Here is a 20,454-nt window from a genome sequence, read left to right as displayed (position 1 = left end):
CCTTCATCATTCTTAAATCACTTGTACAACGTGCTAAAGGCGTAGTGTCAGTGCTTCTGCTTATTTTAAACAGCACAATTACTGGAGTTTCAGAGCTAGAAGCGAAGGTGATGAACTGATTTGACCATCCGAAATGTCTCATTCTGACAGATACTCTGTGAATGGGGGTGTTATTGTACATGATCGTAGGAGTGTCACTCCACCACGACAAGATACCAGGGAACACTATCTGGTACGACAATTTCCGACGGACCATTAGAAAGCTGCAGATCCCCTTCCCCAGATCTAAAGAGGCTGCTGTAAAGGAACTATTTTACAATTCAAAGCATGACAGGAGGGAAGTGTTCAAATTGCGAATACCAGCCCCATTTTCATGTAACCCGTGCTGAAATTATTTTTTCCAAAATGATCTGCAAAACACCGGCAGAATCAGCCCGTTGGGTATCGACCAACTCTCCAGTTGTTTAAATTGCATTGCAATTTAATTTTATGGCACTCAAAAAAAAACATTAAGGAACGGGACCACCTGTGATGCTCAAAGAATCAACCCTTACAATCCAGCAACTGAACAGATTGAAAAGCCGATGATTGCAGCCTCAAGGTGTGCCGTTAGTTAACATCCAGGCTTTAACACTGTTTTATTTCGAACAAGCCTTATGGAGGCTCAGTCTGAGGAGAGCTGGCTGGAAATATCTGCTGCAACACAAGGGTGGCAATGTAATTATGGTGTTGAGTTTTAAAACAGCAAGGCCACTTGCAACCAATATACTAGGGCAGCACGGTGGCACAGTGGCACTGCTGCCCCACAGCGCCAGGGACCCGGGTTCAATTCCCTGTGTGGAGTTTGCACATTCTCCCCGTGTCTGCGTGGGTTTCCTCCGGGTGCTCTGGTTTCCTCCCACAGTCCAAAGATGTGCGGGTTAGGTGGATTAGCTGTGCTAAATTGATCCTTAGTGTCAGGGGGATTAGCAGGGTAAATACATGGTGTTATGGGAATAGGGCTTGGGTAGGATTGTGGTTGGTGCAGATTCAATGGGCCGAATGGCCTCTTTCTGCACTGTAGGGATTCTATGATACTTCTATGATTCTACCAGTATTGACTGTATAAAGTTTATTTATTAGTGTCACAAGTAGGCTTACATTCACACTGCAATGAAATTACTGTGAAAATCCCCTAATCGCCACACTCTGGTGCCTGTTCGGGTACACTGAGGTAGAATTTAGCATGGCCAATGCACCTAACCAGCACGTCTTTCGGCATGTGGGAGGAAACCCATGCAGACACGGGGAGAATGTGCAAACTCCACACAGACAGTGTTCCAAGTCAGGAATTGAACCCGGGGTCCCTGGCGCGGTGAGGCAGCAGCGCTAACCACTGTGCCACCGTGCTGCCCTGACTCTTGGTAAAAGTACGCACTGACTATTTCACCAAGGCAGATTCAGAAAGATGTAAAAAGGTTTAAGGGATGCTGCACTGCATCATTACCCTGCACTCTCAGTCACCTCATGGCAGGAATTGCAGAGCAGAAACCAAGTCCTCCTCCACTGTACAACTCAGGCACCTGATTTTTCCATTCTGTTCACGGCTTGTGGGTGTCGCTGGTTAGGCCCAGCATTCATTGCCCATCCCTCCTTCCCCTTGAGAAGGTGGTGGCGAGCCACCGTCTTGAACCGCTGCAGTCCATGTGGTGTAGTATAACCACAGCTCTAGGCTTTTGACCCAACAACCGTGAAGGAACGAAGATATATTTCCAAATCAGGATAGTAAGTGGCTTGGAGGGGAACTTGAGGATTTGGAAGGTACTGTTGATGGAGCCTTGGTGAGTTGCAGTGCATCTTGTAGATGGTCCACACTGCTGCTACTGTGTGTTGGTGGTGGAGGGAGTGAATGTTTGTGGATGGGGTGCCGATCAAGCGGGGCTGCTTTGTCCAGGATGGTGTCAGGCTGGAGTGTTGTTGGAGCTGCACCCATCCAGGCAAGTGGGGAGTATTCCATCACACTCCTGACTTGGGCCTTGTGGATGGTGGACAGGGTTTGAGAGTTACTCATTGCAGAGTTTCCAGTCTCTGACCTGCTTGTTGCACAAATGTGAGTGAGTTTGTGTTGGGGCAGCATTAGCAGAAGCCTCTGTGGAGCTTCACTGCCCTCACGCAGCTGGGCAAGGTGTGTGTTGCAAGAAGACCAAAGAGAGAGAGAGAGAGAGCAGAACATGAAGTAGCACAAAAACATAGGATGAGATGTACATTAGCTGTTTAGAAATTTGTTTAGTTGAATCAAAGAAAATGGTTCAGTTACGTGAGTAGGGAATTACCATGTTGACTTTTAGTTTAAAAGTCTACCCCACCACCTTAATATTGCAATACCTTTATCCTAACATTGGTGAATTCAATGGGGAGGCGATGGCCTAGTGGTATTATCGCTAGACTATTAATCCAGAAACTCAGCTAATGTTCTGGGGACCCGGGTTCGAATCCCGCCACGGCAGATGGTGGAATTTCAATTCAATAAAATAAATCTGGAATTAAGAATCTACTGATGACCATTGTCGATTGTTGGAAAAACCCATCTGGGTCACTAATGTCCTTTAGGGAAGGAAATCTGCCGTCCTTACCTGGTCTGGCCTACATGTGACTCCAGAGCCACAGCAATGTGGTTGACTCTCAACTGCCCTCGGGCAACTAAGGATGGGCAATAAATGCTGGCCCAGCCAGCAATACTCACGTCCCACGAATGAATAAAAAGAAAAAGGATCTCAGAGCTCTGGGGTGGCAATCAGATCATCGTTTTGCGACAGAAATAATTTCAAGCTGAGGACAAGTTCACGTTTTCCTTTTCTATCCAATTCCAGCACCAGCCCATAAAGAGAGCAGGGGAAGGGGTAACTGCAGCATTAGTCAAGGCAAATAATCACTCCGGCCCAGTTAGGAGTCTACCTTGCTGTTCTGTATGAGTCGAGTGAGATGTTCAAAGCAGTTGCTATTCAGGAAGATTGCCTGCAGGACAGGTCTGTCAGGGCAGTTTAACATTTCTGGAATAGTGTCTGTAGGGAGAAAATTCAGAAATTGTAGTTTTCCACAGAGAGATCATATAGGTGTCTTTAAGTACCCCTTAGCAATATTGGCACAAGATCAATTTACCCCAGGCAACATTTCTTCATTACAGCCAACATTGGTAAAGTGCTTTGAGATGAGCTGGTGTTACGTGGGGCACTAGGTAAATCTTTCTTTTGAGAAGATAATCCCAAATTATCCCAGTGCTCTCCCGGCTGGTCTTCACTCTCTGCAACCTTATGTTTATCGACCCATATCCTAACTTCAACTGAGTCCCATTCAACCATCAGCCGTGTGTTCACTGACCTACACTGATTCCCAACCTGCCAACGCATCAAATCCCTCCACAGCCTCATCCCCCATCTCAGTAACCTCCTCCAGCTCCAAGCCCTCTGCACTCCTCTAATTCTAGCCTTTTCTGCATTCCCTATTCTGGCTGCATCATTGGCAGCCATGTCTTCAACTTCCTAAACTTTAAGCTCTGGAATTCCCTCCCTAAACCTCTCCCCATCTCAGAGAATCATAGAATCCCTACAGGGCAGAAGGAGGCCATTCGGCCCATTGAATCCGCACCGACCACAATCCCACTCAGGCCCTATCCCAGTAACCCCACATAGTTACCTTACTAATCCCCCTGACACAACGGGGCAATTTAGCATGGCCCATCAACTTAGCCCCTACATCTTTGGAGTGTGGGAGGAAACCGGAACACCCGGAGGAAACCCATGCACACACGGGGAGAATGTGCAAATGTGCAAACTCCGCACAGACAGTGACCCAAGCCAGGAATCGAACCCGGGTCCCTGGCGCTGTGAAGCAGCAATGCTAACCACTGTGCCACCGTGTCGCCCCACATGTCTCCCACTCTCCTCTTGTCCGCCAAGACACACATTGAAACCTACCCCTTCGATTGTATTTCACGCTAAAGGTGCTTTATAAATGAGGTTATTGTTATACGTTGTACAAAAATTTCGGTTTCGCTGCATTAAAAGCTCTACCACTGAACTTAAGAACTAGGAGCAGGAGTAGGCCATCTGGCCCCTCGAGCCTGCTCCGCCATTCAATAAGATCATGGCTGATCTTTTCCACTTACCCGCCCGCTCACCATAGCCCTTAATTCCTTTACTGTTCAAAAATCTATCTATCCTTGCCTTAAAAACATTCAATGAGGTAGCCTCAACTGCTTCACTGGGCAGGGAATTCCACAGGTTCACAACCCTTTGGGTGAAGAAGTTCCTCCTCAACTCAGTCCTAAATCTGCTCCCCCTTATTTTGAGGCCCCCTAGTTCTAGTTTCACTCGCCAGTGGAAACAACCTCCTGCTTCTATCTTATCAATTCCCTTCACAATCTTATATGTTCCTATAAGATCTCCCCTCATTCTTCTGAATTCTATAAGCTGATAACTGATAAGCAAGACATTCAAAGTAGGCCCTGTGTATTATGCATACTCACTCAGCATTTGTATCTGTAGTGCAATGAAACTGCTCTCCCAATTGCGAGACCTGCGATTGCCCAGCAATGCGCTGTGATCAGAGTTGAGCAGCTTGAAGTAATTCTCCAGGATTGTGCCGATCTCTACCTGCCGCTGGTCAGAGCTGCTGGTCAGCAGTACGTGGACCACCTCTGTCAGGCACTTCAGGGTCAGCTCCAACTTATGGCTTACGTCCTCTGGGTCCTTGTCATCCAACAGCTCACAGTCTGCCAACACTCGCATCAGGACCTCCATTGTGGCCGGGGAGATTGCCTGCAGGGCATTCCGCTGAAATGACAAAGCATGTTCGCTCTCTGTAAATCAACGCTACATTGATGGTCCAACTTAATACAATTCTAACGAGAAATGGCTTTCCATTCACAGATGTGACTGCCCGTTTCTGAAGCTGGCTACTGCATCTCTACAAATGGGCAGCTAACATGCCAGGTGCAACCGGCCTCAGCGTCTAAGCTTGAAACTCTATTCGGGCTTCACGTTAACCTGGCTGCAAAGGTTTTGAACCAAGATATCACACCGGCACACATTTCTAAAACTTAGAACAACATGAGTCCTGTTAAAAAAGAACAAGGGGAACTGGAGTTGTTCTAACTGTTCTATGTTTCAAACTGTGTCAGTGACAACAAAAGTTTCAAAGTCATGACTTCAGTAACAGATTACAAGGCACCCATTTTATCCGATTCAATGGCTTACTCACGGCACTCAATGCTAAACTTCTTGGAGCCGGTTGGCACAGTGGTTAGCGCTGCTGCCTCACAGCACCAGGGACCCGGGTTCGATTCCCGGCTTGGGTCACTGCCTGTGCGGAGTCTGCACGTTCTCCTCGTGTCTGCGTGGGTTTCCTCCGGGTGCTCCGGTTTCCTCCCGCAGTCCAAAAGATGTGCAGGTGAGGTGGATTAGCAAGGTAAATACATGGAGTTATGGGGATAGGGCCTGGGTAAGATGCTCTGTTGGAGGGTCAGTGTAGACTCGATGGGCTGAATGGCCTCCTTCTGCGCCGTAGGGAGTACATGATTCTATTGTCATAAGATTTCATAGAATTAAAAAGGAGAAATGTTTTCCATTGGAAGTCATGTCATTGCCCCTCAGTGTCAGGGGGATTAGCAGGGTAAATATGTGGGGTTACAGGGATAGGGTCTGGGTGGGATTGTGGTCAGTGCAGGCTCGATGGGCCGAATGGCCTCCTTCTGCACTGTAGGGATTCTATGATTCTACTGAAAAGAAAATCTTCGTAAATACTTCGCTGTTTTGTACAGAGCCACCAATGTTTGCTAACGTCTAATTGATGGCTATTGCTTTTTGCTAAGGTAGTGCTTTAGGCACTCGGAAGAATGACGAGTTTGTCAACAACAGCATTGAGCACAGATACAATATTAATTATCTGTGGACACAGTGTGGTATGGGGCACCAACCACTGGTCAGTCAGGAAATAAAAAGATCTCTGCAGTTCCAAACGGAATTGAACAGGTCTTTGTTTTTCCACACACAAGGATGTCACGTACTATTAACTCAAACAATCGCATACCAGTGGGTTTGCCGTTGTACACTGTCATTCTGCAAACCCTTACATAAGCCCATTCAGACGAGGGCAAATGCAGTGATGGATTCCAGTTTGATGTTAGCAAGATTAGTCATTCTGCTCAAGTTTTATTGAACAAAAATACCAAAGCTGAGACATTTTCCTACATTAAAGGGGTTATATAAAAGCAAGTAGCCATTGTTCCAGTAAAGCCCCGAGGCAAACTGAGTGCTAGAATTAATTATATTATTTAGAACACAAATCAACAGTGGACTTTGTCAAGGATTGAAGCCTGACTAACCCAGATATTCTACAGCTCAACTTAGCACATGCTTCAATTTAGAAACTATAAAGGCACGGTGGCACAGTGGTTAGCACAGCTGCCTCACAGCGCCAAGGACCCGGGTTCGATTCCCGGCTTGGGTCACTGTCTGTGCGGAGTCTGCACATTCGTGTCTGCGTGGGTTTCCTCCGGGTGCTCTGGTTTCTGAAAGACGCCCTGGTTAGGTGCACTGGCCGTGTAGGGTCCATTCATAGACAAGGACGGCACTGGTACGGAGTTTAAATGAATTTCTTTTATTGAACAGAACTTAAAATTAAACCATTACAAAAGTGAAAAGAAAAGAGAAAAACTAGAGAGAGAGAGAGAGAGAGAGACTGGCTTCTTCTGTCAGTCCTGTACTGATCAAAACAGAACTCAAAAACAAAGCTGAACTGAACTGACAGCATAGAGCTGAAACAACAATATACGTGCTGTCTCTGACTTGGAGAAACCGGCCTTGCAGATGTTGTTTATGGGAAACTTTGTTTGACTTATGAATAGCCTGTTTTGCTCGCATTGTACTTTAAAAAAATGTGGTCAATTTTCTAGCTAACCCAGCATGCCGTCTGAGTTTTAAAATGTAGTCAGGTTAAAAATGAGTTGGTCAATTTTTTAAGCTTAGCATTCAAATGTGATTGCATAGGCAGAAATATCTTAAAATGAAGTCTTTGCATAAATGCAACAAATCATACACAGGCTCAACACCCATGCTAACTTCTCCCTCAGTGTACCCGAGCAGGCGCCAGAGTGTGGCGACCAGAGGGATTTTCACAGTAACTTCATTGCAATGTTAATGTAAGCCTACCTGTGATACTAATAAATAAACTTTACTTTTACTTTACCTGTCCTCCTGCAACAATAGCCCCAAAGAGATGAATAAGGCAGCACTTCAGACTCTCCTTCAGATGCTCACTCTCTTGAAAACACTCTGAGAAAGGGAAGAAAAAGCACATTGGTCACTTAAAAAGCAGTGTACATAACTACCTTACACAGCAAGAGAGAGAGTGTGGACTTGCCGAATACCCATGATCAATTTCCCACATGGGACGTAAGGCAGCATGGAGTAAGAATCATTGGAATCTGACAGGTAATCACCTTAAATAACTTCCATCACACTTCACTTGCTTGGGTAGCAATGTCATCATTGAGTCTGTTTACATCTTCAGGTAACATAGGCTGTAATGATTGTGCTCGAGTTGTTCCAATGTCTGAGAAAAGCACCAAGTAATCGCTAAACCACTTCAGATCTATTTTGCACTTTAACAACCATCGCCGTCACATAATGTTTTTCTCCAGGGAGTTAATGGAGTTTGTTTGGTTCATTTAGAATCTTGCTTTTACCCTTTATCTGTTTCTAATTCCATTATGCCTCCTTTGGCCCTAATTGAGAACTTACAAATACAAGAATGAGGAGCAGGAGGAGAAGGCCATTCAGCCCCTTGAGTCTGCTCCGCCATCTGATAAGAGCATGGCTGATCTCATTGTGGCATCTAATCTACTTCCCTTCCTACCCCACATACCCTCTGACTGCCTCAGCCTGACGCTAAAATCAAAAGAAAAAGTTAACTTCCTAATATACCTTGCAGTTTCTGGTCTGGGTCCTGCCAACATGAATTGGAGGCAGTGTGGCGAGCAGAACCTTAGCTGGTTTCAGCCATCCCAGAATTTATTCATATGTAATCAGTAAGGAATATACACTTTCAAATATATTTCAAGAGATACAGTCACATGAGGTGAGTCAGACCTCGCGTCAGTGGGTATCTGGATTTCATTCCAAATTCTCAAAGCAATTCTTGGACTTCCCAAATAGAACAACGAGCAAATGGAAATGGAAACTAATGCAATGATTGAGCTTTGCTGCAGCAACCAGCTTCTACTTGAAGTAATTAAAGCATACCCCACCCACAAGTGTAATATAGTGATAACACAGAAGCAGTTCTATGTCCTAAAACATTCAGTCTAGAAGCAAGAAAGTGAGGCAAAAAGCAAGCAAGACTGCCTCGCACTTGTATAGCGCCAGTCACAAGCTTGTCACAATGTGCTTCTCAGCCAGTCAAGTATTTTTGCAGCAACTCACCAAGGCTCCTCCGACAGCACCTTCCAAACCCGCAACTTCTACCACCTAGCAGGACAGGAGCAGCAGATTCCTGGGACCGGCACCATCTGCAAGTTCCTCTCCAAGCCACACATCGCCCTGACTTGGGAACTTATCGCCATTCCTTCACTGTCAAAAACCTGGAGCTCCCTCCCTAACAGCACTATGGTTGTGCCTGCAACACACGGACTGCAGGGGGTTAAGAAGGCGGCTCGCCCACCACCTTCTCAAGGGCAATTAGGGATGGGCAATAAATGCTGGCCTAGCCAGAGACGCCCACATCCCGTGAAGCAATAAAAGAATGTGGTGGCTGGTGTAACGTAGGAAACCCAGCAGTCACGATGCTCATAGAAAGCTCCCACAAACAGCAACAAGATAATGGCCAGATAACCTGTTTCTCATGACGTAATGGTTCACGAATAGATATTGACCAAGATATGGAGGGACTTTCCCTGCACTTGTTCAAATAGTGTCACCGGATCATTTATAGTCACCTCGGAGAAACATAGAAGATAGGAGCTGGAGGAGGCCATTCGGCCCTTCGAGCCTGCTCCCCCATTCATCACGATCATGGCTGATCATCCAACTCAATAGCCTAATCCCGCTTTCTCCCCATAACCTTTGATCCCATTCGCCCCAAGTGCTATATCCAGCCGCCTCTTGAATACATTCAATGTATAGACAGGTCATGGGTTTAATGCCTGATCCATAAAAGCTAAGCTTGGAGCAAAACAACACCAGGGCAATGAATTGGAATCGGAATCAGAGCAATCTCTATGTTCAAGCATGTATGTTCATACAAGTAGCTGCCTTTTTGATAAAGTTGAGAGAAGCATTCCTCACAATGGACTCTCATTTTCCCAGATTTATCATTGTCAAGGAAACATTAAGTTATGCCACAACTCAGTAAACTAATCTCTGCTGAATGATGAGGCTTGCATAAGGTTTTGTTGTTAAAAGCAAAACAAATAACTGCCTGTGGTGCCAGATTTCTCCTCTTCTATTAGAATGTTAAAACTCTCAGTAGCAATAAAAAACTTCCTTATCAGAGCAGCAAAAGGTCAAGGCGAGGAGATTTCTGATCTTCTTCCCGAATGCAAGCTTAACTCAAACATAAATAATTAAAGATGGTGTTCAATTCTGGTCACCACACTACCAGAAGGATGTGGAAGCTTTGGAGAGGGTAGAGAAAAGATTTACCAGGATGTTGCCTGGTATGGAGGGCATTAGCTATGAGGAGAGGTTGGAGAAACTTGGTTTGTTCTCACTGGAACGACGGAGGTTGAGGGGCGACCTGATAGAAGTCTACAAGATTATGAGGAGCATGGACAGAGTGGATAGTTAGAAGCTTTTTCCCAGGGTGGAAGAGTCAATTACTAGGGGGCACGGGTTTAAGGTGCGAGGGGCAAGGTTTGAAAGAGATGTACAAGGCACAGAGGGTGGTGGGTGCCTGGAACGCGCTGCCGGGGGAGGTAGTGGAAGCAGATACGATAGTGACTTCTAAGGGGCATCTGGACAAGCACATGAATAGGATGGGAATGGAGGGATATGGTTCCCGGAAGGGTAAGGGATTTTAGTTCAGTCGGGGGCAGCATGGTCGGTGCAGGTTTGGAGGGCTGAAAGGCCTGTTCCTGCACTGTAATTTTCTTTGTTCTAAGAAATGGGAGGTGGAGTCTGGAACGATCCAACAATTAAATGGAACGGGTTATACTCACCACTGCTAACAAAGTGTGATAAAATGTAACCTAACCTGCAAAAACTTTAATATCACAGCGAAGTCAAATAGGGCTGACATAAGTTGGAAGAAGCCAACCAGTTCATCTTTCCAAGTACATGGGATATGATCCAATATCCAAGTGCATACGGCAGATGAAGGTTAAGATGACTCACCATCTCTGTTTCTCCTCAACACACCTCCTAAGTAGTGAAGGCACTGCAGGACAACTGGAACATCACCACCTTTTAAAGGTTCATTTTAGGAGACAATATTTATCGCCTGTCCCTAACTGCCCTCCATTTCAGAGGGCATTTGAGAGTCAATCCAAATGTGGATCTACAGTCACGTGTAGGCCAGGCAAGGACAGCAGATTTCCCTCCCTAAGGGACATCAGTGAACCAGATGGGCTTTTACGACAATCAACATCGTTAGGCTTATAATTGCAGATTTTAATCGAATTTAAATTTCCCCATCTGCCATGGTGGGATTTGAACCCTGGGTCTCTGGATTACTGGTCCAGCGATAATAACACTACGTCACTGTCGCCCCTCATCTTCCACGTAGCAATGGACAAACTTGGCCCATTTTAAAAATACAAGCCTTCAGGGCAGAAGACCCCTTGGGACACAAATAAAATCAATCAGCAAAAGGAATACCCGTTTAGTCGCCACTCCAGTAAGAAGCTTTAGTATATTTAACTTGCATTATTATCCGGTTAGCGACCAGTTATTTACTAAGAATAAATTACATGGTTTCAAACAAACAGATTTTTTTACTATACAAGAGACAACAAAGTAAACATTGAATGTCATCTATCCTGTACGCTAACATCTAGAATTAACATGAGGTAAAATAAATTAATGGACAAATTGTGGATGAATATCAACAATCACCTGCACTTAAAATGGCAGATACAACTATAAGACCAATTTTACAAACTCTGGACAACTGAGCCATTGGTCAGAACACTGAATACAGGAGTTGGGACGTCTTGTTAAAGTTGTACAAGACATTGGTGAGGCCACACTTGGAATACTGTGTGCAATTCTGGTCACCCTATCATAGAAAGGATATTATTAAACTAGAAAGAGTGCAGAAAAGATTTACTAGGATGCTACCGAGACTTGATGGATTGAGTTATAAGGAGAGGCTGAATAGACTGGGACTTTTTTCCCTGGAGCGTAGGAGGCTGAGGGGTGACCTTATAGAGGTCTATAAAATAATGAGGGGCACAGATCAGCTAGATAGTCAATATCTTTTCCCAAAGTTAGGGGAGTCTAAAACTAGAGGGCATAGGTTTAAGGTGAGAGGGGAGAGATACAAAAGTGTCCAGAGGGGCAATTTTTTCACGTAGAGGGTGGTGAGTATCTGGAACAAGTTGCCAGAGGTAGTAGTAGAGACGGGTACAATTTTATCTTTTAAAAAGCATTTAGATAGTTACATGGTACAATGGGTATAGAGGGATATGGGCCAAATGCAGGCAATTGGGGTTAGTTTAGGGTTTTTTTTTTAAAAAAGGCGGCATGGACAAGTTAGGCCGAAGGGCCTGTTTCCATGCTGTAAACCTCTATGACTCTTCCAAATTCCACAGATTCAACAGAATAGATGCTACAGCTTAAAAAGTAAGAAGTCTCACAACACCAGGTTAAAGTCCAACAGGTTTATTTGGAATCACGAGCTTTCGGAGCGCTGCTCCTTCATCAGGTGAGCGGAGTGAACCTACCTCTCCACTGAGCCCACCCCAGTCCAACGCCGGCATCTCCACCTCACAGCTTAAAAAGGTAGAGGTTGAGTTGCATAAACTTTGCTGGTATTCTCGAGTTTATATCTATGAGGGGCTATTTTTCTAATTAAGGTTTTGAAAATGAAGAGATTCAATAGGGGGGGGGGGGGAAGAGATTACAGAAAAACAATTCCCTCTGGTGGGGTAATCCAAAACAAGAGGGTAAAATTTTTAAATTAGCATTAGCACAGGCTGCTCCCCCCTCAGAGGGGGAGAGCTGGCAGGTGGAGATTCAACCTGAGGATCACCACACCTCTGGTGAAGGGGCAAGATTGAGAAGGTGTTTTTTTTATTTATTCATGGGACAAAGCCTTCACTGGCTGGGCCAGCACTTATTGCTGATCTCTAACTGCCCCTTGGAGGGCAGTTGAGAGTCAATTGCTGTGGCTCTGGAGTCACATGTAGGCCAGACTGGGTAAGGTCGGCAGATTTCCTTCCCTAAAGGACATTAGTGAACCAGATGGGTTTTTGTGACAATCGACAATGGTTTCATGGTCATCAGTAGATTCTGAATTCCAGATATTTTTTATTGAATTCAAATTCCACCATCTGCCGTGGCGAGATTTGAACCCGGGTCCCCAGAACGTTAGCTGAGTTTCTGGATTAATAGTCTAGCGATAATATCACGAGACCATCAGTTCCCCTTATGGGGTCCTTCATGGATAACCTCAGCCGGTACGGGAATTGAACACGGCACTCTACATCACAAGTACAGGTTAGGTGCATTGGCCGTGTTAAATTCTCCCTCAGTGTACCCGAACAGGCGCCAGAGTGTGGCGACTAGGGGATTTTCACAGTAACTTCATTGCAGTGTTAATGTAAGCCTACTTGTGACACTAAAAAATAAATAATAAATAAACCAGTTGTCCAGCCAAAGGTATGCTCAGAATAAATACAGGCAGCCAAAGTCAATGGGGAACTAAGCTAAGATGGATGTATATCTGCAGAACATGAAGTTCGTAGGCAGAATATACCGAAATGTAAGACAGAGCAGCAGCCTTACCCAATAGATAAGACAGCCATGATAAGCTCCAAAAAAAAGCTTTCTAAAATTCACAACGGAATGAACCTTGCTACGAAGCACAATTAGCAGCTGAATACTTCTACTTTTGGATATAAATACACCCAGGAACTAAGTCTGCCTGAAAACTCCCCAAAAGACTAGCAATGTTTTAAAAAAGCAACGTGATACAGAAAGGGCGGCACGGTGGCACAGTGGTTAGCATTGTTGCCTCACAGCGGGAGGGACCCGGGTTCGATTCCTGGCTTGGGTCACTGTTTGTGCAGAGTCTGCGCGTTCTCCCCGTGTCTGCGTGGGTTTCCCCCCACAGTTCAAAGATGTGTGGGTTAGGCGACTCGGCCGTGCTAAATTGCCCCTTAGTATCAGAGGGACTAGCTAGGGTAAATGCATGGGGCTATGGGAATAGGGCCTGGGTGGGGTTGTGGTCGGTGCAGGCTTGATGGGCTGAATGGCTTCCTTCTGCACCATAGGATTCTATGATTCTACCACTAGAGGTGGCATTCTGAATAAACCTTCAGAAAGAGTTCACGACACACATTTCACAACGTGGAAGAGATGCAGCAAGCAAGATCGGGATGTTTGACTGTCTCATACGAAGCAGGCACACACTGGCACCAGTGTGTTAGGGAGGCAGGTGGGGAGTTTGGGGGGATAATAGATAAATGTCAACACACTTCAATCTTGCACAACGGTTTTGTTCTGATCAAAGGTTTCACAATTTAATTTTGCTTCCAGCACTATGAGATTATAGTCTTGCCCTACAATGTACACAGTGCTAACTAAGCAGCTGGGGCTGTAGGCAGTCGTGAAGACTGATTGCAGAGACCAGCAGTGATGTTAGTATGCACTGCTGTGCTTTCCCATCATGTGCGGTAGATACCGGACTCAAAGGGCCCGATTTTACCATCGCGTTGCGCCCATTTTCGGGCGCGAAAGCTTGGTAAAGTCGGGCGTGAGGCGAGTAAGTAATGTTGCTGGCGGGCCTATTATGTGGCACTTTATCAAACATCTTTAAGATGTCCATGTTTGCGACATTAATCGCACCACCCAACGAAAAGACTCAATCAAGTTAGTTAAACACATGCTTTTCACAAATCCAGGCTGGCTTTCCCTAATTAAGATGTGGAGATGCCGCTGTTGGACTGGGATGGGCACAGGAAGAAGCCTCACAACACCAGGTTAAACTTTAACCTGGTGTTGTGAGACTTCTTACTGTTCCCACTCGTCCAAGTGACTATTCAGTTTGTCCCAGATTATCGATTCTAAATGCTTGTGCGCTCAGGTCTCAGGACTGAGGCTGAAAGAGCTCAGTGCTACATGAAAAAGGCAATTGTTACCAAGACCATGCAACTTATTTCAAAGTGCAGCTCACAGTATGTTAGTCACCATTTCAGTTGCTACAGTAGGACAACAAACTGCATTCCTCACTCGAGATGCAAGTTCCAAGAGTTTCAGAGTAACAGCTGTTCCTCGAACCAGCCACAGTGACTTTGGAATGCTGCTTTCTATATCCGTGAGTCACGCTGACTTGATTAGTGCATGCCGGCTGAACAATTAGTCATTCCGAGCTTACATCATCTCGAGGGACACAGGTCCCTTTCAGAGGCGAGGATCTGTAGTCCGTCATTCTAAACAAATAAGTGATTAACAATAACATGTGCGTGCCAAAGGGGCTGTGAAGGATTTTTATTAAATAACCAGGGCGCCTCAATCAACTGCTTTCTCAGAGATTGTTTTAAAGCAACCTATTCTAACAAAAGCAAAGCTTTCCATTCATGCAAATGTTTGGAAAAAATATTTGAATCAACAATATTACAGGCATAACAGAGCAATGCTATTTCCAATTCTACTGCAGTAAACAGTCATGACCGAGTTTCCACATGGGCCGTCGTATTCACATTCACCTCCGGTGGGGTGGCACAGTGGTTAGCACTGCTGCCTCACAGCGCTAGGGATCTGGGTTCAATTCCCAGCTTGGGTCACTGTGTGGAGTCTGCACGTTCTCCCTGTGTCTGTGTGGGTTTCCTCCGGGTGCTCTGGTTTCCTCCCACAGTCCGAGAGGCTTGCTGGTTAGGTGCATTGGCCATGATAAATTTTCCCTCAGTGTACCCGAATAGGCGCCAGACTGTGGCGACTGGGGGGGTTTTCACAGTAACTTCATTGCAGTGTTAATGTATGCCTACTTGTGACACAAACAAATAAACTTAAAATGGCTGTCAAAAGGTTTAGTTTATTTATTAGTGTCATAAGTTGGCTTACATTAACACTGCAATGAAGTTACTGTGAAAATCCCCTAGTCACCACACCCAGCGCCTGTTCGGACTGAGGGAGAATTTAGCATGGCCAATGCACCTAACCAGCACGTCATTCGGACTGTGGGAGGAAACCAGAGCACCCGGAGGAAACCCACGCAGACACGGGGAGAATGTGCAGACTCCGCACAGACAGTGACCCAAGCTGGGAATCGAACCTGGGTCCCTGGCGCTCGAGGCAGCAGTGCTAACCACTGTGCCACCGTGCTGCCCCTAGGTCTCAGCCTGGATTCTGGACCAGATAGGCACATTGAGTAAGTCAATCTGCATACTCCCCAAGGTTCTTAACCTGCCTCCTGTCCCATCTATCAAATTCTCCCAGTCCAGCACCATTTATGAGAAAAGACTGGAGAGGTTACATTTATATTCATGGGAGTTTAGAAGAGTAGGAGGCAACTTGATCAAAACCTTTCAGACCTTAAGGGGGTCTTAACAGGGAGAGAATGTGGAGACAATGTTTCCTCTTGTTGGAGAATCTAGAACCAGGGGTCGCGGTTTAAAAATAAGGGATTGCTGATTTAATTTGGAGATGTGGAGAAATCGTTTCTCTCAGAGGGTGGTGAGTCTCTGGAACTCTCTTCCTCAAAAGACAGTGGGAGCATATTCTGAATATTTTTCTGGCAGAGCTGGATAGATTCTTGATTAACACCCGGGGGTGAAAGGTTATCAGGGGTCAGCGGGAATATGGGGTTGAGGTTACAGTCAGATCAGCCATGAATTTATTATCGAGAGGACGAGTGGCCCACTCCTGCTCCTATTTCATATTTTTGTATGTATTTTGATTTGATTTATTATTGTCACATGTATTAGCATACAGTGAAAAGTATTGTTTCTTGCGCACTATACAGACAAAATATACCGTTCATAGAGAAGGAAAGGAAGGTGCAGAATGTTACAGTCATAGCTAGGGTGTAGAGAAAAAAAGAGTTAGGATAGAGTTTTAGAAGTGTAGAACGAGAGTAAAAGATAGAATTGGAGGGTATGCTGGGCACAGCTCGCAAGAAGTCACCACATTCCGACGCCATCTTGGTAAATGGTGTGTGTATCCACTTATTTGATTTGATTTATTACTGTTACATGTTTTGAAGATGTGGAGATGCCGGCGTTGGACTGGGGTGAACACAGTAAGAAGTCTCACAACACCAGGTTAAAGTCCAACAGGTTTATTTGGTAGCAAATACCATAAGCTTTCGGAGCAATGCTCCTTCGTCAGATGGAGTGGTCTCTGTTCTCAAACAGGGCGCGCGGTGTCTGTGCCCTGTTGGAGAACAGAGACCACTCCATCTGACGAAGGAGCATTGCTCCGAAAGCTTATGGTATTTGCTACCAAATAAACCTGTTGGACTTTAACCTGGTGTTGTGAGACTTCTTACATGTATTGAATACAGTGAAAAATATTGCTTCTTGCGCGCTATACAGACAAAGCATGCTGTTCTTAGATAACAAAAGGAAAGAGTGCAGAATGTAGTGTTACAGTCATAGCTAGGGTGTAGAAAAAGATCAACTTAGTACAAGGTAAATCCATTCAAAAGTCTGATGGCAGCAGGGAAGCATCTGTTCTTAAGTCGGTTACGTGATCTCAGACTTTTGTATCTTTTTCCTAACGGAAGATGGTGGAAGAGAGAATGTTTAGGGCGCATGGGATCCTTAATTGTGCTGGCTGCTTTTCCAAGGCAGCAGGAACTGCAAACAGAGTCAATGGATGGGAGGCAGGTTTGAGTGATGGACTTGGCTACATTCACGATCCTTTGTAGTTTCTTGCGGTATTGGACAGAGCCGGAGCCATACCAAGCTGTGAGAAGCACGTTTGAGAAGCAGGCAACACATTTTTAAAAACACACATGTATTTCATGGTACAGTTCAGCACACTGGAACCAAACAAGGAGGGAAAGAAAATATTCCTCCTGTTATGAGAGGGTAAACCAGCAGTGGGAAGCTGGGTAAGATGCCCCTGTGATACATTATACGAGTAGTACCTTGGCTGTCTCTGAATTATCCCATTACTGAGACCTGCATCTGTGATAGCTCCAAACCTCCAGATACTAATCTGCGCATTTGCAATACACAGTCAATTCCCAAACCAATCCATATTATTTCCGATGATGTGTGACCAGATACCTAGTACGGTGTATCATAAATACTATAATAATATGCTGATAGGGTAAATCCCCCCTCCCCCCAAAGCCCACATGTCACTGAAGAAAAATCCATTATTGGGATCTGGGAATTACATAGCAACCTTTAAAGTAGGAGCAGGAAGAGGCCTTTTGGCCCTTTGAGCCTGCTCCCTCATTCATTATGGTCATCCAACTCAATAACCTGATCCCACCTTTCTCCCATAACCTTTGAACCCCTTCGCTCCCAAGTGCTGTATCTGACTGCTTCTTGAAAACATTCAATGTTTCGGCCTCAACTACCTCCCGTGGTAGTGAATTCCACGCAGACCCACCACTCTCTGTGAGCATTTGTTGCCCATTCCCAAGTTGCCCTCAAGGGGGCGGTGGTGAGCAACAGTCCGTGTGGGTGAAGGAACGATCACATTGAAGCCCTGAAGTGGTAAAGATTCTCTCTGTTGTTCCGAGCCAATTACTGCCTCCGACTGCTCCATCAATGTAAATAAAAATATCATATCTGGAAGGCCTTAAATTGAATGGAGTTTTTCCAATTTCAAAACGCCTCGCATGCGATGAACCCAGTCTGCAAGCGGAGATTATCAATTTGGTTCATCCAGTTATACAGAATGAATACTTACATCAGGAATCCTACCAAACAGGCTCGAATTTGCAACTCAAGTGATCTGCCAAGAGGAAGATAATGTCGACCATTCTAAGTTGCACACAACAAGCCTTTTATCCTCTTTACATCTCCAACATATCTCAGCTAATCTCTCCTGCACTTCTTAAGCAGGCAGGTGTATATTGCATCCATATCAGCAGTGCCCGCAGCTAGAAGCTGAAAGGTATTATTATTAACTGTGTCAATAACTACACTCCTTATACACCTATGACTGTGCAGCCAAATTCCTCTCCAATTCAATTTTCAAGTTTGCTGATGACACCAGGTTGTGGGTCAGATCTCAAACAATGATGAGACGGAGTACAGGAATGAGATAGAGAATCTGGTGAACTGGTGCGGCAACAATAATCTCTCCCTCAATGTCAACAAAACGAAGGAGATAGACGTTGACTTCAGGAAGCGCAAAGGAGAACATGCCCCTGTCGACATCAACGGGGATGAAGTTGAAATGGTCGAGAGCTTCCAGTTTTTAGGTGTCCAGATCACCAACAACCTGTCCTGGTCCCCCCCATGCCGACACTATAGTTAAGAAAGCCCACCATCGCCTCTACACTCTCAGAAGACTAAGGAAATTTGGCATGTCAGCTACGCCTCTCAATAACTTTTACAGATGCACCATAGAAAGCATTCTTTCTGGTTGTATCACAGCTTGGTATGGCTCCTGCTCTGTCCAAGACCACAAGAAACTACAAAAGGTCGTGACCAAAGCCCAGTCCATCACGCAAACCAGCCTCCCATCCATAGACTCTGTCTACACTTCCCGCTGCCTCGGCAAAGCAGCCAGCATAATTAAGGACCCCACGCTCCCCGGACATTCTCTCTTCCACCTTCTTCCGTCGGGAAAAAGATACAAACATCTGAGGTCACGTACCAACCGACTCAAGAGCAGCTTCTTCCCTGCTGCTGTCAGACTTTTGAACGGACCTACCTCGCATTAAGCTGATCTTTCTCTACACCCTATCTATGACTGTAACACTACATCCTACAGAGAGAGGTGTGTGTGAGAGAAAGTGTGAGAGAGAGAGAGTGTGAGAGAGAGAGTGTGAGAGGGAGAGTATGAGAGGGAGAGTTTGTGTGAGAGGGAGAGTTTGTGTGAGAGAGTTTGTGTGAGAGAGTTTGTGTGAGAGGGAGGGAGTGGGTGTGGGAGTGGGTGTGGGAGTGGGTGGGGGAGTGGGTGGGGGAGTGGGTGGGGGAGTGGGTGGGGGAGTGGGTGGGGGAGTGGGTGGGGGAGTGGGAGGGGGAGTGGGAGGGGGAGTGGGTGGGGGAGTGGGTGGGGGAGTGGGTGGGGGAGTGGGTGGGGGAGTGGGTGGGGGAGTGGGTGGGGGAGTGGGTGGGGGAGTGGGTGGGGGAGTGGGTGGGGGAGTGGGTGGGGGAGTGGGTGGGGGAGTGGGTGGGGGAGTGGGTGGGGGAGTGGGTGGGGGAGTGGGTGGGGGAGTGGGTGGGGGAGTGGGTGGGGGAGTGGGTGGGGGAGTGGGTGGGGGAGTGGGTGGGGGAGTGGGTGGGGGAGTGGGTGGGGGAGTGGGTGGGGGAGTGGGTGGGGGAGTGGGTGGGGGAGTGGGTGGGGGAGTGGGTGGGGGAGTGGGTGGGGGAGTGGGTGGGGGAGTGGGTGGGGGAGTGGGTGGGGGAGTGGGTGGGGGAGTGGGTGGGGGAGTGGGTGGGGGAGTGGGTGGGGGAGTGGGTGGGAGAGTGGGTGGGAGAGTGGGTGGGAGAGTGGGTGGGAGAGTGGGTGGGAGAGTGGGTGGGAGAGTGGGTGGGAGAGTGGGTGGGAGAGTGGGTGGGAGAGTGGGTGGGAGAGTGGGTGGGGGAGAGTGGGTGGGAGAGAGTGCGTGTGAGAGAGTGCGTGTGAGATAGAGTGTGAGAGAGAGTGTGAGAGAGAGTGTGTGAGAGTGAGTGTGAGAGTGACTGTGTGTGTGTGAGTGAGTGAGTGAGTGTGTGTGTGTGTGTGAGAGTGAGTGTGTGTGAGAGTGAGTGTGTGTGAGAGTGAGTGTGTGTGAGAGTGAGTGAGTGAGTGAGTGTGTGAGTGAGAGTGAGGGTGAGGGTGTGAGAGTGAGGGTGTGAGAGAGTGTGTGAGAGAGTGAGTGTGAGAGTGTGTGTGTGACAGTGAGTGTCAGTGAGCGTGAGAGTGAGCGTGGGAGTGAGCGTGGGAGTGAGCGTGGGAGTGAGCGTGGGAGCGAGCGAGGGAGCGAGCGAGGGAGCGAGCGAGGGAGCGAGCGAGGGAGCGAGCGAGGGAGCGAGCGAGGGAGCGAGCGAGGGAGTGACCGAGGGAGCGAGCGAGGGAGCGAGCGAGGGAGCGAGCGAGGGAGCGAGCGAGGGAGCGAGCGAGGGAGTGAGCGAGGGAGCGAGCGAGG

At 46.7% G+C, this 20,454-nt stretch overlaps 1 protein-coding gene across 4 annotated transcripts in view; it reads right to left on the bottom strand.

Annotated features, from left to right (window-relative positions):
* nbeal1 (neurobeachin-like 1) overlaps positions 1-20,454 on the bottom strand; it is a 277,142-nt gene that overhangs the window by 138,801 nt on the left and 117,887 nt on the right. For all 4 annotated transcript variants that reach the window (XM_078228982.1, XM_078228984.1, XM_078228983.1 and 1 more), the window contains exons 7-9: positions 7,225-7,310; positions 4,505-4,811; positions 2,935-3,041 (exon numbers count right to left, since the gene is read on the bottom strand). In XM_078228982.1, coding sequence (XP_078085108.1) covers positions 2,935-3,041; positions 4,505-4,811; positions 7,225-7,310 — 500 coding nt within the window. The remainder of the gene's footprint in view (positions 1-2,934; positions 3,042-4,504; positions 4,812-7,224; positions 7,311-20,454) is intronic.

Source organism: Mustelus asterias, chromosome 14 (assembly GCF_964213995.1).
Source record: "Mustelus asterias chromosome 14, sMusAst1.hap1.1, whole genome shotgun sequence".
Classification (NCBI taxonomy): Eukaryota; Metazoa; Chordata; class Chondrichthyes; order Carcharhiniformes; family Triakidae; genus Mustelus; species Mustelus asterias.
This window is presented reverse-complemented; position numbering and strand designations above follow the sequence as displayed.